Raw genomic sequence first — 26,784 nt, 5'->3', positions numbered from 1 at the left:
ATTCGCGTGTAAACGTAGACACACACAGAGGCAAAAGCAGCAACAGCTCTACGCACGCCATGATAGCCTGATAAGCAAAATCGAAGCTTCGCGCCTGTTTACCGATAGGTGATATCACGCGCCGCCGTTACGGCTGGCTGCGCACGTTTAATTAATTATTATATAGGTACGTGCTCGACGCTGCTCGTTTTTTTTGCACTGATAATACTCTCTATGTAATTGACTTTCTCTCAATGAGAGAGCCCCGATGAAGCATATATGAGAATGTGTGCATTGTACTCACGCGGCTGTGGCGGTGGCGGCCCGAAAGTCAAGTGCAGTCAGCAGTCAAGTGTGCTGCTCGTGACGTTCGTTCGCGTCGCGAAGCTTCGTCGTCTTCTTCTTCTTTTTCTTTTCTCTATTGATACTTCGACGTGTTTCGAGGAAAACAATTGACATATAATGATGTTATTTATTATTGCTCGCCTTTTTTTTCTCTTCATAAATATAATCATGTATACGTAATATTGTATACCTACGCAATTGATATTATTGAAGTGACTTGTGCAGCCAATGCAGTGTATTGATACAGCGATATAAATTAGTAACATCGTTGCCAATTTTTTTTCTTCTTTACGACTCGTACTAGGAGCCATTTTTCAGAATTGATCTTGTTTCTCTCTGCTCTGCTCTTCTCATGGTGTTTGCTGTAAGTTTTTTCGACAGCGAGAGAGCAAATATGAGAAAAAAATTCAGCAAATATACCAACTCTGAGCACAAGCTTCGATAACTGATTTCCTCCTTCGCGCTATTTTTAACGTTAGAATCATAAGATAATGAAGTTGAAATTAAGCAATAATTTTAATGATAACAAAAGTCTCGACGAGATGTTTATTTTCTTTTTACAGAAATAAGAAAAAACGCATGTATATTATATGGTTGAATAATATTTTATTCATCGCAAAAAACTATTATAAACATTTTTAAATGTATATTCGTACAGTTTCTGTGGGGAGCGGGGAAAAATGTAAATTTCACGAGTGCGAACATATAAGACAATTATACATATAACAAGTAAAATATTTTTTACGTATACAACGATGGTAACGTGGATATCATATAATTATTTAATGCTTGTAATCCTACATTGTTATACATCATATAGTACGTGTATGCCCACTACATAAAATCTTCCAGATATGCGTAAAAAATAATAATAAAAAAATTGCGATAGTGACCGTAGGACAGAAACTATTATAAGTTATGATAAACTAATTGCCATACAAATGATTACAGTGTGTGTAGGTGTGTGATCGATGATTTCTCACATCAGAATTGAAATTTTCTCGCGCGAAAATTTCATCGATTCGAAAAAACATCAAACGAGTACTGAGTTCCTATTTAATTATCGTCTTATTTATGTGCTACAAATTACGTAACAAAAAAAGAGATTCCGTCTCATAGGTATATTATGTAAAAAAAAGCGAAAAATAGTCGAGAGATGTCAAAAATATGTCTACTACCAAAAATAAAAACACTTTGTACAATTGTTACTTGAGCAAGCTCGTTGCCACAATGGAATGAGTAAAATTCATTTTTTTTCATGCTATTAAAGTAAAAAAAAATGAAGAAAACACATGGAAAAACGTAGGAACTCGCTAAGGTCCGCGTACGTTCGTTTTTCATATCACAGCTAATGATTCCAAGCTCATTCGTCGCGTATTTTCGTATAAAAACGGCGCCTGAAGCTTTTTTACATTTACATTGTCCAATGTAAAAAAGCACGATAATTCGTTGCGTTACGGGAATTCACTTACGGACTATAACATATAAATTTTTTACAAATTCTTATGTAACTACGTCGTGGATGTCTATTATAATTCTTGTGAGCATCCAAAAATTCTATTTGGACTTGAGAGCCTTAACGAGGACGTTGATGAATCGACAGATTCCGACATAATGTACAATTAGAAAATTGACTATGATTATAAATCAATGCTGTGTTGTCGAAATTTTCACAAAAATTCCCTGCAAACTATTTGTAGCAAATTTTTAAATTATTTTTTTCAAAGTTTCACCCTGAATGTAATAATTCTAATGATCGTTTCGAGTACTATTTCAGATTATCATAATTATAGTTAATTTATCTACAATTTTGCTAATTTTTTTTCTGACACACTCGGTGCTCAGCGTGGGTATCGTCTGTCGAGCAAGCGACGAAATTTCGTCCAAAAAAGAAAAAAATCAAATACCTTTGAAATCTATCGATTCACGCGTGAAGTGGACTGCGAATTAATTTTTTTACTTTAATTATTATTGCAGATAACGGATATCTATATGAATATACATTAGATATTACTCGTTATAATATAAATTTCGATGTACAACTATTCATTTTCATTGGGGCAATAAAACGCACTCGTTCAATCTCTCTCATCCAGTCCAAAGAATCGATTTTGCCATCGGGTCGCGCGCTAGCTACATCGACCCTCGTAAAAATCGAAAAATAATTTATTCCTACTATACAACGTAGATTCACGCACACTCAATGGACAAGCAATGCTTTGCGCATTGCCTCGATCGCTTCGATAAAATATTTTATCTTGTACTTTTTTCAATTGTTACATTTTATAAAAATTACGTTGTATACGAGTGACGCTCGCACTTGATTATAAATTTGCTACTATCGAAAGAAAAAAAATTTTTTTTCCCTTGAATTATGCATTCAGTGCCAATCGATAAAAAAAAAAACACATAGTAGAAACACGAAGTAATACTGTTGAGACACAATCGAGTCGGTCGTGTGCCCGACAATCGTGATCAAAGTAACGATAAAATTTTCTAATGATTGCGTATGTACAATAAGTATAAATACACAGAGATACAAATACAAACTTGCTACTTAAATTAAAATACTAAAAAACAAATAATTACACGGCTACATAATGCGATATATGTAGTTCTGGGCCTCCATTGCTATTCATGTCATCTTTCTCGGTCGCTTTCGCATGGCTTTTCGCTGCTGCATTCGCCTGACCTGCTGCATGTACGCTTTGTTCTTCAGCTGCTGCTGCTGTTGCTGCTGCTGATTTTTCTTCTTGTTCTTGGCGACTTTCTGCTCGTTCGGCCTCTTCTTGCTGTTATTGTTGTTTTTGTTGTTCTTGGTCGCTTTCTGCACCTTCTTCGGCTTCTTGGGCTTGAAGTAATTGCTCAGAGGCCGCAGCATGGCGGGGTCGCAGGTGCCGGGCCCGGTGGCCGTCGCGTTGCGCAGCGCTCGGATCCAGTCGTTGAGAAAGGCCTGATAGAGCCGCAGCACGCCCGAGTCCTGGATGAGCATGAGGGTGAGGTCGCCCTCGCGCGCCCAGTTGGAGCTGCCCGTGACGAGGGTGGCCTTGTAAGTCGACGGCAGCTGCAGGCCCAGATTCAGGATGGCCGTCTCGACCTCGCACAGCATCTGCGGGGGGCCAGACAAAAATGCCATATTATAACGTTTTATTTTTGTTTGTTTTTTCGATCAACGATCGGAACTATATTACACGCGTTGAAATGACACGTTCGAGTACTTAATTGCTTTAACTTGTTAGAGAGCGTGAACTAAAAAAATTTATCTAATTGATAGTATAGTAAGATTAGGCCAGTATAGATTGAAATACATCGATCAATATTTTAATTGCTATAGTGAACTCATTTAATTGTGATACAAATCTACGCCGCTTGGACAATTAATTAATATGAACGTCAATTATGGTGATTCCAAAGCCGGCCGAAAATCAAATTTTCAGTTCCGTTTGTCAAAATTCATTTTTACGTTATTCAGGATGTCACGGGACATTTTGAAGAAGTTTTCAATGCAAGTCAAGAAAAACGGAAGTAGAATTTTGATTTTTGATAAAAAAAAAACTTTCGACGCGCAAAAAACTCACCCGCAGGATCTCGCTGTTCATGCCGTCGATAATCTGATTTCGTCTGATCATTATCGTGTCGGCGTTGATGCTGGACCTGAGCCGAAACTCGCGCAGATGATGGAAGGTGATGGCGAACCTCTGGAGGGCGTCGTGCAGCCGCGGCAGGGCCCGCTCGGCCTTCTTGCCTTTCTCGAGGCACCAGACCTCGCGATGATACCACTCGAGCTGACGCTCGGGCAGCCAGTTCATGCGGTACTGCTCCCTCAGCACTTTATACACCTGCGCGCAGAAAAGAAAAACGAACGAATGAAAAAAAAAGCTCCAACGTTTGTAAGCTGAAACGTTGACTTGTATACAAAGAAGAGTTAGCGCGCGATTCTGTTTGTTTATAGAACGATTTTTGCGTCTTTTCTTTCGTTTTTTGTTTAATCAGGAGAAAAATGAGATGTCGGCGAGGTATCACGCCTCCGCGCGCGCGGAGATGAATTACTTTTTACACAGACGCGGTATTGCTTTACGCTGAATTTCGAATCGTGTGTGTGTGTGTATTTATGTATATATTGTGCACGCGCGCGATTAAAAATGACTCATCAATGGCGTTTCAAATGAACGAGCCACCTGTTTATATTATGCAGTGGTCGGTGCCTATACGGTGCCGTGAAGTTGTTTTGATTTTTATTGTTTTTTTTTTTGTTTTGAAAGCTATATGAATAAAAAAAAAAAATAATAAGAAAGGCGAATGGTAACAATAGACGTCTTTGAACAGTCGACGATTAAAGTGTTTAGTCTATTGACGATGATAACAGAAGTTCAAAGTCGAATCGATCTTATGAAGTAGCTGATCTGTATTGACAGACATCTTGCCACTTAACAGGCGAACCCTGTTGTTTCGACTATTGAGACAAAAGCTAAGGTTTGTTTAAAGATTTTATGAAATGTGCTTGTTTCGAGATACTGATGTATAGTGTAAAGGTACATTGAAGGCACTAAAGACATATTTTCTGGAGTAAAAATACTTGTAAAACATAACTTTACATCAGGCACTAAAAATTTAAACATTATGATTTCATTTTCATGTTTTTAATTTACAGAATTTAGCACAGATGTATGCCTTTAAATTCAAAGTATCTTTGTAATTATCTACTTTTTGTCTAATATTAATGTAAAACTGAAGTGTAAATGCAATATAAATAATTTGAACGCGCTCCCTCAGTTTTCCCGCAGCATTCTTTATGTTTTGAAAATCACTGGCAAAAAAATCCTCAACTTCATATAGTACAACCTACCTTGGCGTATATTTCGTGTATGTCCTTGAGATCCTTGCGAAAGTGATTCTGCGCCACCCTGAGCTGGGTCTTGACGCGCTTCAGCGCCCTGTGCACGCTGTGCCGCTGCGGGAACTTGCGCAGCGCCGCCGCCACGGGCGTTCCGCAGGGCTGCAGCCACGGCTCCGCGAGGCGCTGATCGTCCACGTACGACTCGCTGTAGACCTGATGATGATGCGGCGGCCTCATCATCAGCATGCCGTGCTGCTGCTGATGATGATGCTGATTGTTATGATGATTCTGCTGATGATGATTGTGATAGACTGGATGGGCCGGTGCCGCGTTCGCCATGCCGCTGTTGTAGCCGAAGCCGAAGCCGTTGCCGCCGCTGCTGCTGCCGTTGTAGCCGCTGCCGGCGCTGCTGTCGAGTTGACTCAGGCTCGAGCTCAGAAAAAACGCGAGGCTCGTCAGGGTAGCCGTCTGTGCCAGCGAATCTGCAATTACACGAGGCCAAGAGCGGATGCTCGTTAGTGCACCGGTTTGTTAAAACGTGCTAGAGAGCTATAATAGGTGTGCGTATATATAATTACAATTAGAAATGAAGCGGAAAGATTATGGAATTTTAAGTCAAGTAAATTAATGACTTATGGTACGATAACTAGTCGAGTACAACGCAAATAAGTTGGATTTGAGAAAAATAATGGCCATTTTTGGAAGATTTTAGCCACTTGAAAATTAATGTAATCAACTTTAGGCTAAAACCGATTGCTCTCGATTCGATCAAGAGTACAAGTACAATTAATTGAATTTTTTGATGAAAAAAATTTCGATCTCACACGAGTATACGGATAGATTAAACGTGATCGATCGATCGTAAATCAGCGTTAATTTAAGCTATAGATATCGTGCATCATTTATTTAAGTACATTAAATACTGACGAGTACTTATTTCAAGTTATTACGTGCACCAGCACGGACAAGTGCTATTTGATTAGGTCGATTTTAATAAAATTCGCAAAATTTCCAAAGATCCATCGATACGTACAATTGAAAAAAAATAGGACGGTCATTTAAAAATAGGCATCCGGTCTCGCGCCTTTATGGATATATTACAGTATAGGTACGTACAAAAGGCATAACTGTCAAGTATAGAGATGAGAGACGCAATCCGCTCTCTCTAATGCGCCCATTCGAATACATTATGAGCTCGTTCATTAAGGATAATATTACACACACACACACGACGCGGCCCTCAGTGGCTGATAATACTGTGTCTACATCGAGATCGTAAAACGCACACTCGACATTATCATTCATACCGCGCGCGAACTCTCGGCTATAATAATAATATAAAATAATAAGCGATCCGCGTGCGGCAAATAAAGTACAGTTTTAGCGTCTAACTTTCATTCGATAACGTATGCGCGCGGCGCAAAATTGAAATGCCGCAATCGACAAATCCTGAAATATCGAGCGACTTAATATTCGTACAATACCACGGAGCGCAATTAATCGCACAAGTAGGCGCTAGCGCCGCGAGACAACGCGATATTATCTCTCTCTCCTTCTGCCCGTAAAGATGCAATGTTGAAGTTCACGCGTCTGGTAAGTATAATAATACACAATAAATGTGTGTGTGTGTGTATGACTTTCACGCCTGGGCGCACCCCACACTTGTGTGTATGCCGCGCTTCTCTCGCGCCGAGATATGAGATGTTGCGCGCGGCCTATGTACTTATTTCATTGTATAGACTCTCTGTATGTATGCGCGCGACACCTACGCGCCAATTTGAAATCATACGCGCATTCGCGCGTGTATATACACCGCATGGGATATCGGACACCCCCGCGCGCGGGCGAAAGGAAACGTCCTTAAGATACGAGGCATATACGAGTGCTGTGTGTGCGGGTATAAAACCGACGGAGCCGAGCAAGAGAGAGAATCTACTCGATTTATTACACAATTTGTAGGCGCGCACAAGAGCGGCGACGTTTTATGATCACTCGTCGTCGGCGGCGGCGGCAAAAAAAAGCTCATAATACGCCAGCTCTCGAACCGACGCGATTTGTCGTACATTTGGTATATACACGCATACAGAGGCGTGCATCATTTTCACCTCTCTCAAAGTACGATATCGTCCATTATTATCTGTCGTTTGAAAAATTTTATATTTTTATACCTCACGTGTGGTGAACTTTATTTCGATAAAAATCAAACGAACCCATAGTAAATATTTACTCGTATGTTCAAATAATATTACGCAATATATTCGCCATACATAATTCGTGTATTGTCATTCCCGATGTGTCAGGTTCAGAGTCGTACGAGCCGAATAATATAATAAGATAGTTCACGATCCGTCGGATATCGATACGATTTTAATGTATACTACTACCAAACACGTGACTGCTCTCCATTGTAATCCGTGTATGTGTACATTTGTAATTGAATAAACGTAACATCTCGTGCTGAAATATTCCATGACTCGCCGCCCGGTATGACCCCCCTTGTTACTTGGGTTGATCACAAAGAGGACTTGTACAATGGCAATTTGTGCGTAGGTGGCAAATACGCGCACAATCGTTGCCCAGGCTAATAACACGTATATATGTACGTCACTCGAGGGGGTCTAAAAAAAAGTCGCGATGTGCTCGCGCGAGCCCATTTAAATACGCGTTACAAATACATTATACACGCATAAGCATAATAGGCGTGTAGCGCGTGCGCTCAGGAAACATTAATTTCGAGATTAATGTGCGAACACATACACTCGCGCTGCAAGCTCCAGTTTTCTTCCGCGTTAAATATCGCCTACGAATATTATTATTATTGTATGTGTATCGTGTACACGTGCAAACGGGCGAGGAATAAAATTGTCAATTCATAGATGCATGGTATAAAAAACAAGTCATATTTAGCTTCCTTGTTGTATATAGGCGCTGGCACGCGAGGAGGGTGTAGAAAACAACCGAGTCGATGTGGAAATACGACGTTTGTCTCTTTTACTCGATTTTCTCGCTTACAAATGCGACTGCACAAACAAACGAACGCGAATATTTGTAACGACGCGAGGTCGACCTGTCTCTCTCTGTGTCTGGCTCGATCTCTGTGCTATATGCACATCGCTCGCTACACTCGCAAAAGTATAAGCTAATTATTATTTTTGTTTTCTCTCTCTCCTTTTAAAGCGAATATTCTTATATCACGCTCGCTATATAGATGGAATTTTTCGCGAGCGATAAATGTTACGTGTGTGTATACGATGTGCAAGCGCGACTACTGCGGCTATGGTACATATGGTGCAGCAGCAGCAGCAGCAGAGTCGAACGAGCGGGCCTCATTACACGTTTCGAAGCGTATAATCATCATCGCGCGAGCAATGCGGCAAGAAAGACATTTACTCGGTAGCAGCAGCAGCAGTAGTCGATAGGCTTGCCATTCGTACAAATGCCCATATAAGTTTCTCTCTTTCTCATTTTTTCTCTTTCTCTCATCGATCATTAGAGGCGTTTCTTATATACTTTTCTCTCTTTCTCGGTCGATATCGTGCGCTGCGTTTGACGGCACGTATTGGACGAGGGAATCGGACACGAATATTCCTTAAAACCAATCATCATTTTCACATGAGAGAAACAGATATATAGTCACGCGTTACACACAGCCGAGGCCGAACAAGTAGGCAGTGGCAATCGTCGTATAGGTATATTATATCGTGCACACACACGTCATACACGAGCGTGACGCTGATGTGCAGTGAAATGATTGCTTCCAACAAAGAAATTAGAAACGAGTCCTGAAGACCGCTTCTACTTCTTCTTTTTTTTTCAAAAAAAGCTCACAGCACGGAATACACGTTATGCTGTATAGTGTATATATCTCGAGGCTCTCTACGCCGCACTCCACGTGTGTACTAAGTTATAATTTCGCTCGGAACAAAAGTCGAAACAAAGTAGCTGCAGCAGTCGACGATCGTCGACGAGAGCGCAAATAAGGCATGCGTATATAATATTAATACACACATACGTGTGTATGATGTAGCTCCGAGAGTATATAGAAAAAAAATCACGTTACAATGTATTATACGCGGCATAACTCAGATGCTCGCTCGCGAGAGGCATAATCGTCGAGTATAATAACGCGCGAAAAGAGAGAAGGAAGATTGTTGGTTTCGCGGTCGTCACCGTCGCAGTCGACGTCTTCGTCGTCGTCGTCTTCGCGTGTGCTCGATGATGTGCGCACATTTATATATCGTACAGGCGCGGCTTATCCTCTGGCATTAATGCCTTCCTTTATTTTTTCGTCCCTGCGAATGTAAAAAGAAATTCTCTCGTTTGCGATCAATGAAGACATTACGAAATTCCATGTACGAGGTGGGAAATAGAAAAAAGCTCAAAAAGCTCGTGATAATCCCAAAAATTTCAGGTTCACGTCTGGCATCGAATACATCACATTCAATCGTGCTCTGTGCATCAACGAGTTAAAATGCATTACTTATAACACAATTTATCAACTTTTTTTCGCGGCAACGACGCACGCGTACACACGGTCCATCGTCATCCTCTTGTCCCATGTGAGTCTTTCACGCTGACAACCTACCAGATTTTACTTCTATATATAAAAGTATACAGTGTGTGTATGCGTTTGAGTTTCTGTGCTTTTTATATACGCGAATATATACTTAAAATATGACACTGAACCGACTCGCAGTATAATAACCTACATATAATACGCTATATTAGCGCGTGGCATGCATTATATACATCACAGACTCTCGAGATGTTGTGTACTGCATTACCGGAGAGCAAGAGAGAGAGTGAGCGAGCGAATAATATTACACGTGATCGGAAGCGACGTTTCATACTCTATTGGTTTGTGCCTTACATTATATGCTTGTACGATACGTACAGTCACACGTCGAAGCTCGAGGAATGCGTGTGTATATATTTCGTATCTCTTTTTTATTCATACTTTCATTTAAGCGAATCTCGACTTATTTTTCGTTACTCCTGATTATTTATAAACTGAAAATTTAATTTGTGCGCGATTTGCATAATACGTAATCCTATTAACGATCTGCGATTTCAATTTGTTCACGTTCGTGTCGTCGAGAGATCAGACGAGTAATTTAATTTTTTTGCATGCACGTGCGTATAAAAATAAGTCAAAAAATCCTTAGACTGCAATTAAAAATATATCGAACTTTTTTAGATATGTGGAGGTAGTTGTCATTATTTTTTTATTTTTCTCCATGTAACACGGCGACAGGGTGGCGGTAAACGTGTGCGAGAGACGTCGCCCCGTCGCTTATGTCTTTCTCCGCTACCCGCGAGTATATTAATAATAAGCATATGTACACACACAAGGAAGGAAAAACAAGATATATTCCGGTAGTAAGGCGATACGCTTATGCGCGGATAAGGCGCTTGATCCTGTACCTACTTATGTGCTGTACAGCAAGTAGATATACGGAAAATACTCGCGACAAGCTTGAAACGATCTCTTTTTTGCCTATTTATCCGTGTATACTTTTATCGTTCTTGTAGTTTTCGAGTTTATTATTACGATTTTGCCCAGAATATAGAAGTAGAGAGTGGAATTCTTACGACCTCTCTACACCTACATCGCACGATTGGGGCTTTGGTTCTTATTATTATATTCATAACTATGCGTTCTATTTGGATTATTATTCATTCATCGCGTTTATGTACGGCTGCATGTGTGGATAATTTACGATCTCGAGGCGAGCGCGCGCTTTCGTATAATATAATACACTTTAAGCTCGGCTTTGATACAGGGTAAATAAATGAAAAAAAAACGTAAAGGGATCCAACGTACGGACTCGACCGTAAACAAAGCATAAAATATTTATTAATTTATACACCGCGCGCGATATCGTCTCGAAGAAATTGAGATTGCTCAGTTGTCGCTGCTGCTGATGCATCGAAATTTCTGTAATTTTAGCCACGCGCAATCGTGTCCTCTGCGCCTCGAATAAACAGAAGAACGTTATCGGTAAGTGTCGCGTCGCAATGCAACGAGCTCGCGTAACACGCGTACTCGTATCGATACGAGATTCTTTATATAAATAGCTCGAGGAACCGTTTATTCATCGTTTTAATAGGTGTACCGCACGAAAGAAGATCGAGCTTGAGCGACTGCGCGGGCGAAAGGGCATGCACGTGGCTGCACCATGTATACCTCGCGCGCTGAACTTCAGAAAGAGAGAGCAGAGATGAATTTTTTTTTCATTCTGCAAGGATCGTTAAATAAATCACCGCCCACCTTTTTGTATTATACATCTTTTTATTCTTCTTCTCTCGATGTGTATAAAGTGGATGGCCCGCGCGCTCTTTTCGCTTTTATATCGCTCTTGCTGATGCTCGGACTTGTTCTCTTTTTTTTGTTTATTATTATATTACCGCTTGCCTCAGTTATTTCCACGGCTTTTGTTTTCTGTCCCTGTTTATTAATATCGATTCATTTTTCTATGCATACATGCTGCTCCGCAGTTTACACTACAGGACGACTCCGTATTACAAAATACCAAAATGTGCACTCGCTCAAAGTTTTAGCTTTCCACCGCGCTGATCTAGTGCAATCGTCCATTATAAGCATCCGCAAAATTTCCATTTATGCAGCTCTCGAGCGCGCAATATTATAAATTACAGGCAGTTGTTGAGATTTTACACACTTAAAATTGCCGAAAAATCAGCAAGCGCGCACGACCAGAGGCAGCAGCAGCGGCCGCAGCCCGCGACTCGACGATTCGCGAAACATGAAAAGCTCATTATGAATAAATATCAAAGCGAGTTATTATCACTTTCATCAATTTATTTTCTGCTCGTATATAAAAGCCTCTTATTCTCTCTGCAATCCTCTCTCTTCTTTCGTGTGCGCACATATATATATGTATACGCGGTGGTACACGTCTTCTGTATATATACGCCATAATATATGTAGCTCTCTTTCTCTCTCTCTCTCTCTCTCTCTCTTGGCTGTCCTCGTGTGCCTCGTGATAAAACCGCGAACATTCCGTGGCCACTGTAGCCACCCACATTAAAATTATTAACGGCCGAGTGGCCACCGCCGCTGCCGCCGTCACACACAGCAAAAGGTCGGAGACTGTCGTTGCTGCTGCTGCTGTTGCAGTTCTTATGTGCTGTATACTGTACTGTACGTACGTCTGTGTGCGTTTTATGACTTTGCATGTGTCGCGTGTACGTACGTCGGGTGATTGATGTTGAAGCCGCTTGCGCACCACCGAGCGCTCGACCGAACGTTGTGTCACGCAGCTTCGAGACTATATACGCGCAGTTGTTGTATATGTTCGTCCGACGGCCTCGACGACGACCAAAGATGATATTGTTTCTTCGAGGATATGGTTTTAGGGGTTGATCGAGTTGCAAAACACAACAAAAACAAAAACAAAAATAAACGCGGAGGAATAAGATTATTGACCTCTTCTCTCGGCGAAGCAATGAAATTCAACTCTCTCACACACTGATTGCGAGCCGAAGCTCATCTCGCGTGTCCTGCACTCTCGCCCGCTCGCTCGCTCGACAGCGCAGAGATGCGTTCCGAGAACTTTTTCATATACGCGCAGATAATACATACATATTTTATGTACGTAGCCGGGCGAGCGACTTTAAATCTAACTCATTTGTGCTCGTGCGTGTATTTGCTCGCGCACGCACTAAGCTATACGTATTTCCTAAGAGACGCTCGTCGCTCGCGTACCATAACTTATTATATATATTTGGCGATGAGCGCGGCGTTGTATTCCGTCACTCTCTACTCTACTCTCCGCAGCGCCGAGCGAGAGAGTCGCTAAAAAGCCGCGCGCATAATAATATATGTGCTACAATCGGCACGAACCAACGGGCCAGTTATATTAACGCGATAACGTATGTGCGAAGCTTATTACGAGTCGTAAAATACGCTCTGTTCTCTCTCTTTATTTTCTCTCTCTGTCTCTCTCATTTAGCAGCGGCAACGCAGCTTATATATACCGTATCCTTTCATCTTTCGAGCGACATTTTCTCCGTCTCTCTCTCTCTCTCTTTAGCTCTCGCCTGCATAGAAATACACGTGCGAGCAAAGTATTATAATAAGTGTCAACTGTGCCGCGGACACGCACTCGTCGTCGTGTGTCTCCCAATGCAAATTAACTGGCCTGTGTGTGCAATGTCGTGTGCGAGTATGCGTGTGTTTGTGTGTACACGATTTTCTTTGACACTTGCCGATTTTTTTCTTCTTCTTCCTTTCTTATATACCTTTAACGCTTATTTGCACTCTTCTCATGCAGACTGAGACACAATTACTAGCGGCTCTTCCATAACTTACTTTTTAAACGTATGTATGCCAAAACATATTATTTTAATCATTTGAAAAATATTAATCGAATGATCTAAAACGTGACTCTCGCTAGCGCAAATCCCATACATATTTCAAATAAATGATCTGCTTATAACTGCACCTAATACAGTTAACTCACAGTTATGTCTATAATCGCACAAGCATAGAGTCCAATAGTCGCCAAACACGCGACTGCTGCCGCACCACCGACCAGTCCACCCACTCGTGCCCTCTTAAATCACTTTCGTCGTCGTTCACAGCTGCATACGACACAGAGGGAGAGAGCTGGTTCTATACAAAACGCATATAACCAGCAGCAACAGGTTCAACGCGACGCGCGTCGATCTACTGTCCCACATTGCGCTGCAGTTACGATTCGAGGCACTCGAAAGCACCTGAGGCCACCACCTGAGCTGTGCCTATCGTGATATTTATAATATTATTATTTTTATTGTTACTATCATGATGATTGTTATTGCGTGGCACGTGCGCCACGTAGCCGTAACTTCGATTTGTCGATCATCGATCAATCGAACACTATACCCGAAGTGCATAATTAACGGACTTATCCTGGATAAACGTATATTACGAGCCGAGAATTCGTAATATAAAAATAGACACAGAGTTCGTAAAATCGATGTTAGTGTCGCGAATCAACCTTATTCGCACGCGAGTTTTTTTCGGGCTTTCGTGAAACCTCCGTAAATTAAAGTACATCTGAACTAAGCTGCAGTTAATAGTGATAGATGGCATGCCGATGCCGCCGCTGAGCAAAGTACGTTAAATACGTGCGAACGCGACGACAATAAATGCGAGAACTGCAGCAAAAAAATGATGATTTATAAATGATGACCGCATAGCGCTCGTATTAAGGACAGGTCAGTTTCCCATAGATGCCTATTTTTCTTATTGGCGGAATTTCGCTGTACAAAACAAATGGCGATGAAACCCATTTCTTCGTGGACTTGCTCGACGAGAAAAATATCGAGTTCATCAGAATGGAGTACCGAAATTCACTACTGAGGTTGATAACGTTTTTTACTCGAAATTAACTGAATTTTTTTTTATTGACTAACGCGCAAATTTTCGTGCTTATGAAAATCAATTGTTAGAATTGACGTTTGAGGTGTGAGATCTAAAAATGATTTTTGCTGTAGGGCAATGACTTTCTACATAAATATGAATGAGAATAGGTACCAGGAAAATATTGTGTATATTTTATTTGATGTAACAAAGGTACATTAAAAGTTTTTTCAGCATTAATTACATTTTTTAATACTTTATAATTGTTCACCACGAAATTAAAGAATATTTTTGTGAACATTTTTCTACACTCAGGTGATATACTTCTGTGCTTACAGAAGTTTTTGTTGTGTCCAAATGTCTCAAACAAATCATGGACTCCTAAGTTCGCTACGATCATGTACTACATTTATGTGACGTTTGAGGTTGACGTGTCGTCCAAACGATTTGTGAAAAATATCACATTCGAATGATTTGCTACGAATGTGTACTTCTTTTGTGTGGGTTTTGAGGTATTGTTTTTGTCCAAACGATTTGTGACAAATTTCACATTCGAAAGGTTTTATCCGATCATGTACCGTATTCACGTGAGATTTGAGGCTAATTTTCTGTCCAAATGATTTATGACAAACGTCACATTCAAAGAGTTTGATCCGATTGTGTACTACATTTATGTGTTTACTGAGGTTATTCTTTTCTCCAAATGATTTGTGACAAATCTCACATTCAAAAGGTTTGCTCCGATTATGTATTGTATTTATGTGTCTAGTGAGGTTACCCTTTGCTCCAAATGATTTGTGACAAATCTCACATTCAAAAGGTTTGCTCCGATTATGTATTGTATTTATGTGTGTAGTGAGGTTACCCTTTGCTCCAAATGAATTGTGACAAATCTCACATTCAAAAGGTTTGCTCCGATTATGTATTGTATTTATGTGTGTAGTGAGGTTACCCATGTATCCAAATGATTTGTGACAAATCTCACATTCAAAAGGTTTGATCTGATTATGTACTATGTTTATGTGAGTTTTGAGGGTACTTTTTTGTCCAAATGATTTGTAGCAAATATCACATTCGAAGGGTTTGCTCTGATTATGTACTGCATTCACGTGTCTACTGAGGTTACCCATGTATCCAAATGATTTGTGACAAATCTCACATTCAAAGGGTTTGCTTCGAATATGTACTGCAGTTATATGAGTTTTGAGGTTTTCTTTTTGTCCAAATGATTTGTGACAAATCTCACATTCATATGTTCTAATGTCCTTACGAGTGGCGTTAATATGCGTTTTTAGAGCCACTTCTCTTTTACAACTTTTTTGACACAAATTTCTGTTTTGAGATAATTTGGTTTGAGTTCTTCTTTCAAATATTTCCACCTTCTCGGTTTTGTCAAGTTTCAATGAAGACTTTTCCGGTAATTGACAGTTATTATCGTAATCAAAATCTTTTTTTATCAAAATTATTAGACTTTTTTCTACCAAGTAATTGGTCTGAATTTGATCTTCTACTTTTATATTAGGTCGATAGCTCTGATTCTCAGATTTGAAGGTGGTTTTCGATAAATACTTGGGTTCGGGCTTAACATTTTTACACTCACAATCAACGAATATTTTTTCATCCGTCTTTCCCTGTAAGGTCATAACCTCATTCAAGTGATTTTCCTAAAATGAAAATTGTGAATTTATTTTCTAATAATCGATCATGAGAAGATAATTTAAATCATTGAGCTCACCGATGATTTACTTATGATTTTTTCACATGAGTCCATCAAACCGGCATTATAATCGTCGCCTACATCTGGCCAAGGATCTTTCGGCTCTTCCTTCACCCTGAAGAATTGAATCAAGTTTGATGACGCAATTGTTTGAAAAAATATCATAAAGACATCTATGAAAATAGTTATACCTAACTGTGCCTTGTTGGCTTTCCATCGCTCGCTTTGTTAAATATAATCACTACGAGATTTTACGATTTGCACCGAGAAAATGTTTGAGGTTATGCACCTCAAGAGTCACTGCCGCTAACTCGATTCGTTAACTTACACTTTTTTCGGATGTTATTCGCAAATACTTTATCACGGAGAAATTCCTCGCTAGCAAATAAATGCAAAACTTGTACTATTAACAAAGTGAATATAAGATTGTGATAACCCTTAGCGATACTTTTCCTCTTCAACTAATAGACTGGCCGTACGCAGTTATGTATTGCGATACATAGAGGGACTCACATGTCGTTGAAACTACGCCGAAATTATACTGAGAATTCCATTCATACAGACTGCAGACGCATCATTTGCAGACGAGTGAAATTAATTTTTGGTACCCAAAATTTAATTCGTAGCATTTCTTCATTCGATGCATACCTATCGAATTGAAAATCATTAAAAGCTTGGAATTTTCAATAATTTTCGCTTCTTTTCAATTCGTATAACTCTTGATAAATGAATAATTTTTTAATTCTAAACCCAAAAATTGAAGCCTTGTTACGGAATAAACGCGTGTCTAGGCCCACTTCGAATTGCGCCCCTGATCTACATTTCACATCACAACATACCACCTCGCGATGTTGTGTTGCTCTCGCACACAATGAGTCGTATCAAACACGAATCGGGCACAATACGAATGGCAATATACATATTCAAGTGCGATTCATACACATAAGCAGATTGTTCGTTTACGCTTACGCACACGGCTCGCGGCAAACCGCGTGGCGCGGAACCCGTATATATAATATAATTTAATTGACTTTCCATGTCGAGCCGCGATAGACGTTATATCCACGCACACATAGTATACGCACTAACAAGGTGTGAACGTGCGTATACCCATAGCGTATATTTTTCCTTCGATACGTTATATACATAAGATGCCAGTGCATATAAACACTCATGAGTAAGGCTTTAGAAAACATAACTAGATGCTGTATAGGCATTTGAATGATTGATTGCCGGTTTTTCTCGCGCGTGTAATGCGCGAAACATGTGTGAACGAGCGGTTTTTCCATATCGTTCGATACTTTATGTATGATATACACACTCGAGTTGTTATTTTATACATATTTACATATAATTCTCCCTGAGGCTGATCTCACGTGACTAAATTTAATGATGTTTTTTTCGTCATTATTTTTCCTTACTTGGGCAACTCTTTTCTCGGTAAACAATATAATAATGCAAAATACGCGAATCGAACGATTTGTATATTATATGTATGTATCCGTGACGTGCGCTCATACACGCGTAGTGCATTATGTGGCATCCTTGCGTGGATAAACGCGTGTACGTAACGAGAAGGAGGAGATCGCGTGACTTCGTGTATAGGCCACTACTTCTACTACTACTCGAGAGAGATACACTTTTTTTCCTTTTTTTCCTCTTCAATCGTACTTATGTGTACCGCGCAAGGAAACAGGCGGGTAACCAGCGGCAGCAGCAAATCACCGCCTCGAAGTACGATTGATTTTTGAAAGAGAGCTACACGCTCGCCTTCGTTTGCACGGTATGGCTGCAAACCGAGGATTATGTTGTTGTTGGGTTTTTTTTTCATTTTTATTTTTTTATTTTTTAACGAGCTGCTGCTGCTGCTATCGTGCGCAACGCGATTGGTGCCCACGGACGGCCTTTGCCATCGGATAGAGGATATTATCTCGATTGCTCTCGGGCCGCGATTGGTTGCATTTGTATATGGGTTGGACCGTATGCACGTTTGCTTCTCCGATTCTTTTTCTTTTTCTGTCGCGGGTATATAAGTACAGCAAAGTATGCGAGCTACGATCGTTTGTAAAAAAAAAAAAAAATAAATAAATGAATAAGAAATCTGAAGAAATGACTTTGAATCAATGTAACATTTTCAACCATTAATACTTTCCAAAATATGACCTTATAAAATATTTTAAAACATAATTACGATTTATTGGCTTGTTTTTGTCGATGTTAAAAGTAATATTAAGGGCTTTTTAAATGATTTGAAAAAGACAATTTAAGCCAATTTAACTGTTTCTGATAGTTAAAATGAAAGTATCCACCTTCAGATGGGGAGTGCTTTTATCTGAAAACCTGCAAGTGGCTAATAGATCAAAATAATTGTACATAATTTAAAACCGAATTCGATATAATTCAAATCCGTAAGCCCACTACTTTCAATACATGTGGTTTATATGAACAGAATTTCTATTATAATTTCTGCGTAGTTTCAAGGACACGCGAGTGAAAAAAATGTTCGAAAAAAATTCCAAAAATCGTCAAGTAACTTTTTCGTTGGTCAAAAGCTACATCCATAATATGCCTGCGCACCGAGAAAAATAAAAAAGTACTCATGACAGCAGTAGCAGTACGCGCATAATATAACATGTAATACAGAAAACAACGAGTCACTCGCAAGTTCAAAGCTTTGCACTCGCGCGTTCACGGATTTCCCAGTTTTGCAAACAATTAGTGTGTATACGATATTACATACGTGTGCCGCAACACTCGTGCACTCATGAATACGCGAACTAGCCAATAAATCAGGCAACAAACGACTTAATTACAAAATTGTCTTGTGTTTTTCTTCTTTTTTTTCGCTCTCCCCTGTCAGCTGCCTTTCAGATTCACTTTGCTCTCTTGCGCGTGCTCGCGTTATCGTTTCTCTCTCTCTCGTTTTCACGCTGCATATACGTACGTATGCGTACAATATAATAAAAGTATATTATCCGCGACGACGACGACGACGACGACGAAAGCTCGCGGGCAATTCCCCGCGTGGAATCGCGTGGCAGGTATATGCATACACGTACATATAATACAGGCAGCAGCAGCTGCAGCAGCAACGAGAGCCATTATGCAGATTTATGTGCGTTATTACATTACACACGTACCTCGCTATACAGGGAGTTTAACGCGCCGCACGAGCCACGTGCCTTTAACTCGCTCCTCTCTCTCTCTCTCTCAGCCATCTCGTAATATTTCAATTTGGTCGGAGAGCTGCTTATATCGCTCTCTTTCTCGACGAGCTGCTGCTGCTCTCTGCTATAATACGGTATGTACAGGCGCATACTTTCTTAATCTGTTGAGTAAGTGCTTTATAATCTACTTGTCACCTGTAGCTCGCTGCAGCTCTCGCGATCGAGAGTCAAGAGTACTATAATACGCAGGTCCCCTCCGATCCTCGCTCGAGCTCTTCGCGCGTTTCTTAATCTCCGTCGTGCCCGTTTATTTACACGTGTTCGTTTTTTTTTTCATATAAGAATATTATTAAAATTTGCGCACGCGATGGACTCGCTCGAATTGTGTGCGTATTTTCATTTTTTTTTATTTTTCCATCGAAAGTGAGATGACGATTTAAACGAGCGATGACACACCCGTGAAGTTTATAATTATTATGTTTATATACGTGACGCAATAATAAGTGTACCAGCTCGTAGCAGGTGGATTTTATGCAAGGGATGATGAGAATCGGTTTTTTCTTTCTTCCTCTTACTTCGAATCTTTCTGGCTTTTATGAAAAATTTCCGAGTGCCTGAGCACTTTATGATATATTTATAATACAGATCGAAAATTATATAGAGAGAGGAGTAAACAATTTTTGTGATGCATTCCGTGAAAGCGATTCAAGGTTTTTTCGAGCTCGCTTGCGCGATTTTTCTTCGTCCTTCTTCTTTTTTTTTCTTCGTTCGCTTTTTGAGGTTTACTTTTATTTTATTTACGCGTTTATGCGGAAATTTGAGAAGTTACGAGAGATTATTTGCCAGCGGTGTGTGTGCCGATATATTATAAACACGCGCTCGATCACTTGGAGGACTTCTCTCTCCTCTCCTCATGAAAAACTGTTTGTGCCGCGTTTCCACGCTCTTGCTAGCTCCTTCGATGCATATATCTGCTGACAGTTGCTCGGATTACCTGATCCCTGCGGCGGCAGCAACGACGCACACATCGTCGGATCCTTAATAAGACATCCGATTAATTTATCCTAAAATATTTCAGGCTTCGCCTGATTACAAAAATACTAAATTTTATAACATGTGATTCGCTCGATTCGTCACTCGCGTGTGTGATCATGTCGCGTGTGCCACCCTTGTGACTTGCGCGTCAAATCAATTTTGTAAACGCTCGAGTATCGTCGGACGTCGCCGAGCGCGCGTGTACTTACACGAGTGAAAGTACGCGCGCTTACGATATGATATGCGCGTACATAATTTATGGCGCTTATAATCGTTAACGATCGATATGTAATGCCCACCACACGGATCACTCGGGCGGATTTTGCTCTATAAGTAGGTATGTATGCAGTATAAATGATTATATATGCGAGACGTCGTGATTGATCGCGCCTCCGAACGCCGGCCGAGTGCCGATGCACTTTTTTGTTGATTTTTCTTTGGAATATTATATGTTTATCGTGTGCGGTAGTGCGCGCGTGTCTCAGTGGTGCGCCTTTCGTAATGTTGAAAAAAAAAAAAAGAAAGAAACAGATCGTAACCGCAATTTTTCTTTGTCAGAATGAATCGAAATTATCGTGCCGTAACGGGCTCTTATGGTCTCGCGGAGTCGCCTTGAGAGACGCGCGCGGTGGCGGTCTTTTACACGTCGTTGCCAGGCCGGCTTTCTTACCCCTCTCCGTCTCTCGTTTAGCCTCATTTTCTGCGCCGTAAACGCGTATTCATATAAATTTTTTAAGAAGAGAGAGAGAGAGAGAGAAGATTTTTCAATGTACTCGTAAAATCAAACAATTAGAGGATCGTTAACATTGACAATTACCGGCGCCCTGGCGTAATATTACTCTCTCTCGCGCGGCTATACGTCGATGCCGCGCGTTTATAAAGGTCGAACAAGTGCACCGTCGCCGCTGGCGCAGCGGCGTAAAATGTGGAAATATATACCGTTGTTAACGGCCACGCATTAATAAAAAGTTGCTCTCGTGCCTTTTCCAACTGAAAAAATCTTGGAAACTTTTACAGGCAGAGAAAATTTATTGAACAATAACGAAAATTCGGCTCGATACATATCCTAATGGAAGCTGAGAAAAAATTGTGATTGCATACAGACATTATTATTGTAATGAAACACTTCATGGAGCCAGCTCGGCTTATATACAATTATTTTATTTCACCACTTGCAGGTTTACAAATAAATGTAATCGCCATCTGGCGGTAGAGTATTGAAGTGCTTTAATGCGTTTGAAAACTGGTCTAAATTTTGGAATAATTGAATTGTCATATATTCAGATCATTCAAAACACCCCTAACACGCGTAAAACATAATTGTTCCATAACTGTAACGAAAAAATGTATACCTATTTCCTCAATGGACCATCGTACACTCGTTGAAACTTGCAAGTGCAAAACAAGTCTCTATTATTCCTGCTTGGCTAATTATCATCACTAAGCAACTGAAATTAAAAAAAAATTGAAAAAAAAAACAACCTACTGGCGCGTGCACGATTCGTCCGCGGCGTTATCTATCGAATCGATCGTTATAGTGAAAATCGCGGAAACTCGCGGTGCGTGCGGTTAGATTCGTCGTCGTCGTTTTGTTTCGACAAATCGCTGTGCGCTTGCTATTTCGGAGCGTGTTTACCGGTCGCGGAGGTATACACGTTGCAGCTAATATGTAACTTGCTTGAATTTTTATTCGATCTGTCGGACTCATTCATCATCTCTCTTGCGCGGAAAATCTGCGACATTATGTATAGGCATGTTACGTACTCTGTGCCGATCGACCGAGTCGATTGTACCCGATATAGCTTGTAATTATATCTACACTAAAAAGGTCAAGTACTCCTTAGGCGCAATTCGCCCACGCAGCCACCGCCGCGCCTGATATATACCATTGTAATTCGCGAGAGGCGCACCGAGTGCATTAGACGCTGCACACCGCGGGCGATACCATCGACATTGTACGTATTACGGGCTTGTCTATACGTATACACATACACTCGTGCATATTATTGTAAGTACTCATATTCTAGGACTGATAACACGCGTTGCGCGTATTATATCGCCAGTGCCTCGCGAAATTTATGATGTTCTATATACAATAAAATGTATGTATATGCTCTCTACGTTGTATTATTGTATTATATATTGTATATTATTCGAAGGCTCGTGTTTGCTCGATAAATATTTGACAACTCGAGCATTATAAGCTCGCACACACGCGAATGTATAGATAAGACCGTTCCCTCGGAGTATCATCATAAAGATGTATCAAATTTGACGTCTAATACGAATTTTTGTTGTTTTTTTTTTTCATTTTTTTTCTTTCTTTTACTAATCAATTCCTATTCTCTATGGCGTTTGATTACAATATTCGACGACATATAGATAACAAAAGCTTACATCGAATAACGACGCGATCGTTGACCTTTGATAGACAATATATTATATAATTTACGTTTGATGTCTTACACAACGCGTGATAAAGCTAAAAAATAGAAAAAAAAGCTCCCACGTGCTCCGAAATTGCCTTCGATACAATCCCCCGAAGTGTCGAAATGTAATTGAAAACAAAACAAGACGCAGAGAAAAGAAGAGGCCGACAAAAAAGTAGGTGGCGTAGGAGTGAGTGAATAATACACCGCATCGTCCCACCTTCGCTGCTGGTTTTGCACCTCTCTCTCTCTCCCGGAAGGGGTGTCCATACATAATAAACGCGTATGCGCATGTATACACAGCTCGGGGGCCTATTATATACGTTATTATACATACAAATGTACGCGTGTGCGCGTGCTCGGCAGGGCATATGGGCACTGCGATGGGAGGGCCAACGAATGCGAGCTTGGAGGCTTGGAAAAAGCACACACACACAAATAAACGCGAACGACTCCGAAAGAGAGAGACACGCAACTCTCACTGCTTTCTCTCTGGGTACGTACGAGAGTACCATTGCTATATATACGTACAGCTACTGGCTCCGACTGCGCCGGCGTACTTTGACTCCTCCTTCGTCTATATATATTATATATAACTTCTCTTTCTCCTCTGCCCTGCCCATTTCTGCTTACTTTCTATACAAGTGCCGCCGCTGCCGTGTACGTACGTGCGCACTTGTTGCTGCTCGCGTGCACGCTATATATTTATGACTTTATAGTTTGCTTTGCCCCCCTCCACAAGCGTCGCTTCTATCTCGCTGCTGCTTGTATACATGAATATACATTATGTACATGGCCGAATGTCTGTGTGTCCGCGATATGTCGGAATTCACGACGATGGGTGGGATCTCTCGACGAATATAATATATATGACTAAGTAACGATCCGACGCCACTATTTTTACCACCACTCGCGCCAGCGGCAGAAGTGACATTTGGAGCGTGACGAGCTGCTGCCCACCGACGAGTGGGGATAAACGTGCATATATAGTATGTTAGTATGTGCACAGTATAAAACTTGTTGCTTCGACGCAAGTACGTCGTCGGTTTTATGAAACATAATAAAGAAAAATAGCGAATCTGTCGCGAGAGATGGATTATGTATTTATAATTTAATGGTTACGATGATGTCCGTACAATATGATATATATTTGAAATACCCCGGTAGAAATATTTGTATGGCTATATGGAAAATTTGTTTGCTTAATGTAATCATTTATTTTATCTTTGAAAAAGATTCTTGGAGAGCCTCATGTGCTTAGACTTATACAATTTTGCCTTTACCACTTGCAGATGTACAGGTGAAGGGCTGCTCGCCATCTAGTGGCAAATGCTCAAAGTGCTATTAGCGTATTTAAAGTGCTCGAAAACTGATGTAAATTTTTTCAAAACAATTAAATAGACAAGGTTCAGGTCATTTAAAATGCTCTTGCGATGTTGTATGTTAAATCATTTTAAGTCGTCATTTTCCGTTCACCATCATCGATGTCGAGCATTTTCAACGCAGGCGCAAATAGTGGCGAGAAATCCTCTGTACCGCGTATACCGTGTACCTGTGTGCAGTCGTCGCGCGTACTTATACCTCGCGATATCATGTATTTAATATTATACACGCACAAATAGCCACAGACAAGTCGACGCTCCTCTCCGGCGCTGTGCACTCTCTTCTCTCTCTCTTTGCCCGTGTGTTTGATAAACTCGTTAAGACGTATATAAACACACGTTTTCTTCTCGAGCGCGAAAAGAGTATACGTGTGCCGTGTACCTATATGAACGATGGGGCTTTTGTGTAATCTTATATTGTGTACGGACACACACGGACAAATATATATTTAATGCGCGCGTGTGTGTGTGTATCGCAGCTTACGAGGCATGCCCATGTGCACTCTATATATAACGTGTATTCTTTCTCTCTGTCGCCGACGGCGGCGGCAAAAATGACCCACGCGAGAGAAGTCACTGTGTATGTGCGGCATTATAATACACTGACTCGAGCTCCGAGCTGTATACGTGTGTGTGTGTGTATACTACATAGCAAAGCCGAAGCGGTACGTTACAATATATAATACACGTATATCGGCGCTATAGATATACGAGAGTCAATATTAAAGATATTAGCTTTTGTGAAGTCGAAGCGAGCGTCGGTATAATAATACGCGCATTATTATGTGTATGTGTTTTCGCGTGTACATCATAGAGAGCAGAGCACAGCTGTAAGTTGACAAAATTTTACATTAGTATACCAGCGTTATAATGTATTACAGATGTCCGAATTGGCAATTTTAGGGGGTCAGCTCCAGGAGCAGCACGAAGCGATCCTACCCACACACATAACTAAATATATATACGCAGCTAAATAATGTGTGGCAAGGATGTGGCTGCTGCTGAGCTATGTTTGCTGCTGCACATGCATGACAAACGCGAAATACACGTGTAACGCTATATTATACATCCTTTACACCGGCCGTGGGGGGACCACCCACGGTCGCGGGAGTCACGATTTAGGGACCCTTAGCGTAGCCGCAGCAGCAGCAGCGAAAAACTGTAAAAGGAGCAGCAAAGCTCGGCTCGGCTCTCTCTCGAGCTACATAATGCGGATAAGAGATGCATCTTGTTAGTGCCACACGTATGTGCGGTTTTGTCTCTCTCTCTCTCTCTCTCTCTCGGGCGTGCGCTTTTTATTATGCAGCGCGCTCTCGACACATGCTTATATATGCGGATATACACGTGAGTGAGTCAAAGATTACACTTTGTGTTGCTGCTGCTGTTGCTCTTTTACCTTTCGTTTTTACTTTACTTTTTTTCTTTTGTTTTGTGTCAATTAAATCGATGGCGTATGCAAAATTAGAATTGAAAGTATGCAAAGTATACTGAACTTTTAAATGCGCTTATGCGAAACGCACAATAGACGCGTATCCGATATAGGGCAGCAGCGCGAAGTAATTAGATATTCGCATTGTTGTATAAATACACACATCCGTCGAGCCGATAATGACGATTCTTCGTAATTCTCCGATTACTCCAACACGTATCGTCTACATTTTTTTTATTTCTTTTTTATGTTAGTCGCACGAAATATATTTGGAATACGCAAACCAAGCACGCGACCTAATGCTCAAATTTGAACTTTGCTATGGCTTCGTGTATATAGAATGTCGCTTAAACTCGAAGCGGTGCAATATCATCATTTAATATACCTAAGCTGCGAAGGAGACTGAAAAACCCCCCGTGTCAGTGCTCCTTCTTTTTTTGGGACATTTCGTTTTTTGCAGAATGTATATCATAAGGAGTATCTAGTTGCCTCGTGCGCGCGCGCGCTTCCTGCGACTGTTTATTTTCAATTGAAATTTGAGAAACATCCCTCGCGCAAAAACGAACTAACTAAAGTCCGTGCGTGCGTGCGTATTTACGCGTACGCACAAATATATTATTATTATATTTATATATTATCGCGGGCATGCGACGATGATAAGGCGAATATATTATTTTTCGTGTCTTGCTCGAGCGTCGCGACGTTTTTTTTTTTTTTTTTGAAGAGGCCGAAGTGTGTGCCTTAAGTATATATTATAAAAACGCGCGTCGTCGTCGTCGTCGTCTCTCTCTCAAATTTCGCGCGCCAACTTAACGCCGCCGCGGCTCATACTGCTGCCTGTCACGCAGCACGCGAGAAATTTGCTTTAGATGTGCGAAAGAGAGAGTGAAAGAAAGAGAGAGAGAGAGTGAGAAAGGGAATCGTATAAATACATCTAATATTACGTGTGAATTACACGAGGCTATAACACGGTTTGTCGAGTTCGAGGTCGTAATTCAAGATTACGAGGCTCGATACGGCGGAAAAATGAGATGTTAATTTGTTATACGAGTTGGTGCTTCTCTTTCTCTCTTTCTTTCTCCGTTTGTACCTTAACA

The 26,784-nt window shown here is 40.7% G+C and overlaps 1 protein-coding gene across 1 annotated transcript in view; it reads right to left on the bottom strand.

Annotated features, from left to right (window-relative positions):
• Window positions 1-908: 908 nt before the first annotated feature.
• LOC106655815 overlaps window positions 909-26,784 on the bottom strand; it is a 33,871-nt gene continuing 7,995 nt past the window's right edge. Inside the window, exons 2-4 of the mRNA XM_014376377.2 lie at window positions 5,171-5,643; window positions 3,903-4,163; window positions 909-3,433 (exon numbers count right to left, since the gene is read on the bottom strand). Coding sequence (XP_014231863.1) covers window positions 2,960-3,433; window positions 3,903-4,163; window positions 5,171-5,643 — 1,208 coding nt within the window. The 3' untranslated portion in view covers window positions 909-2,959. The remainder of the gene's footprint in view (window positions 3,434-3,902; window positions 4,164-5,170; window positions 5,644-26,784) is intronic.

This window comes from Trichogramma pretiosum, unplaced genomic scaffold, assembly GCF_000599845.2.
Source record: "Trichogramma pretiosum strain Unisexual culture from Peru unplaced genomic scaffold, Tpre_2.0 scaffold49, whole genome shotgun sequence".
NCBI lineage: Eukaryota > Metazoa > Arthropoda > Insecta > Hymenoptera > Trichogrammatidae > Trichogramma > Trichogramma pretiosum.
Note: the sequence above shows the minus strand (reverse complement) of the source record. Positions and strands in the feature narration are given on the sequence as shown.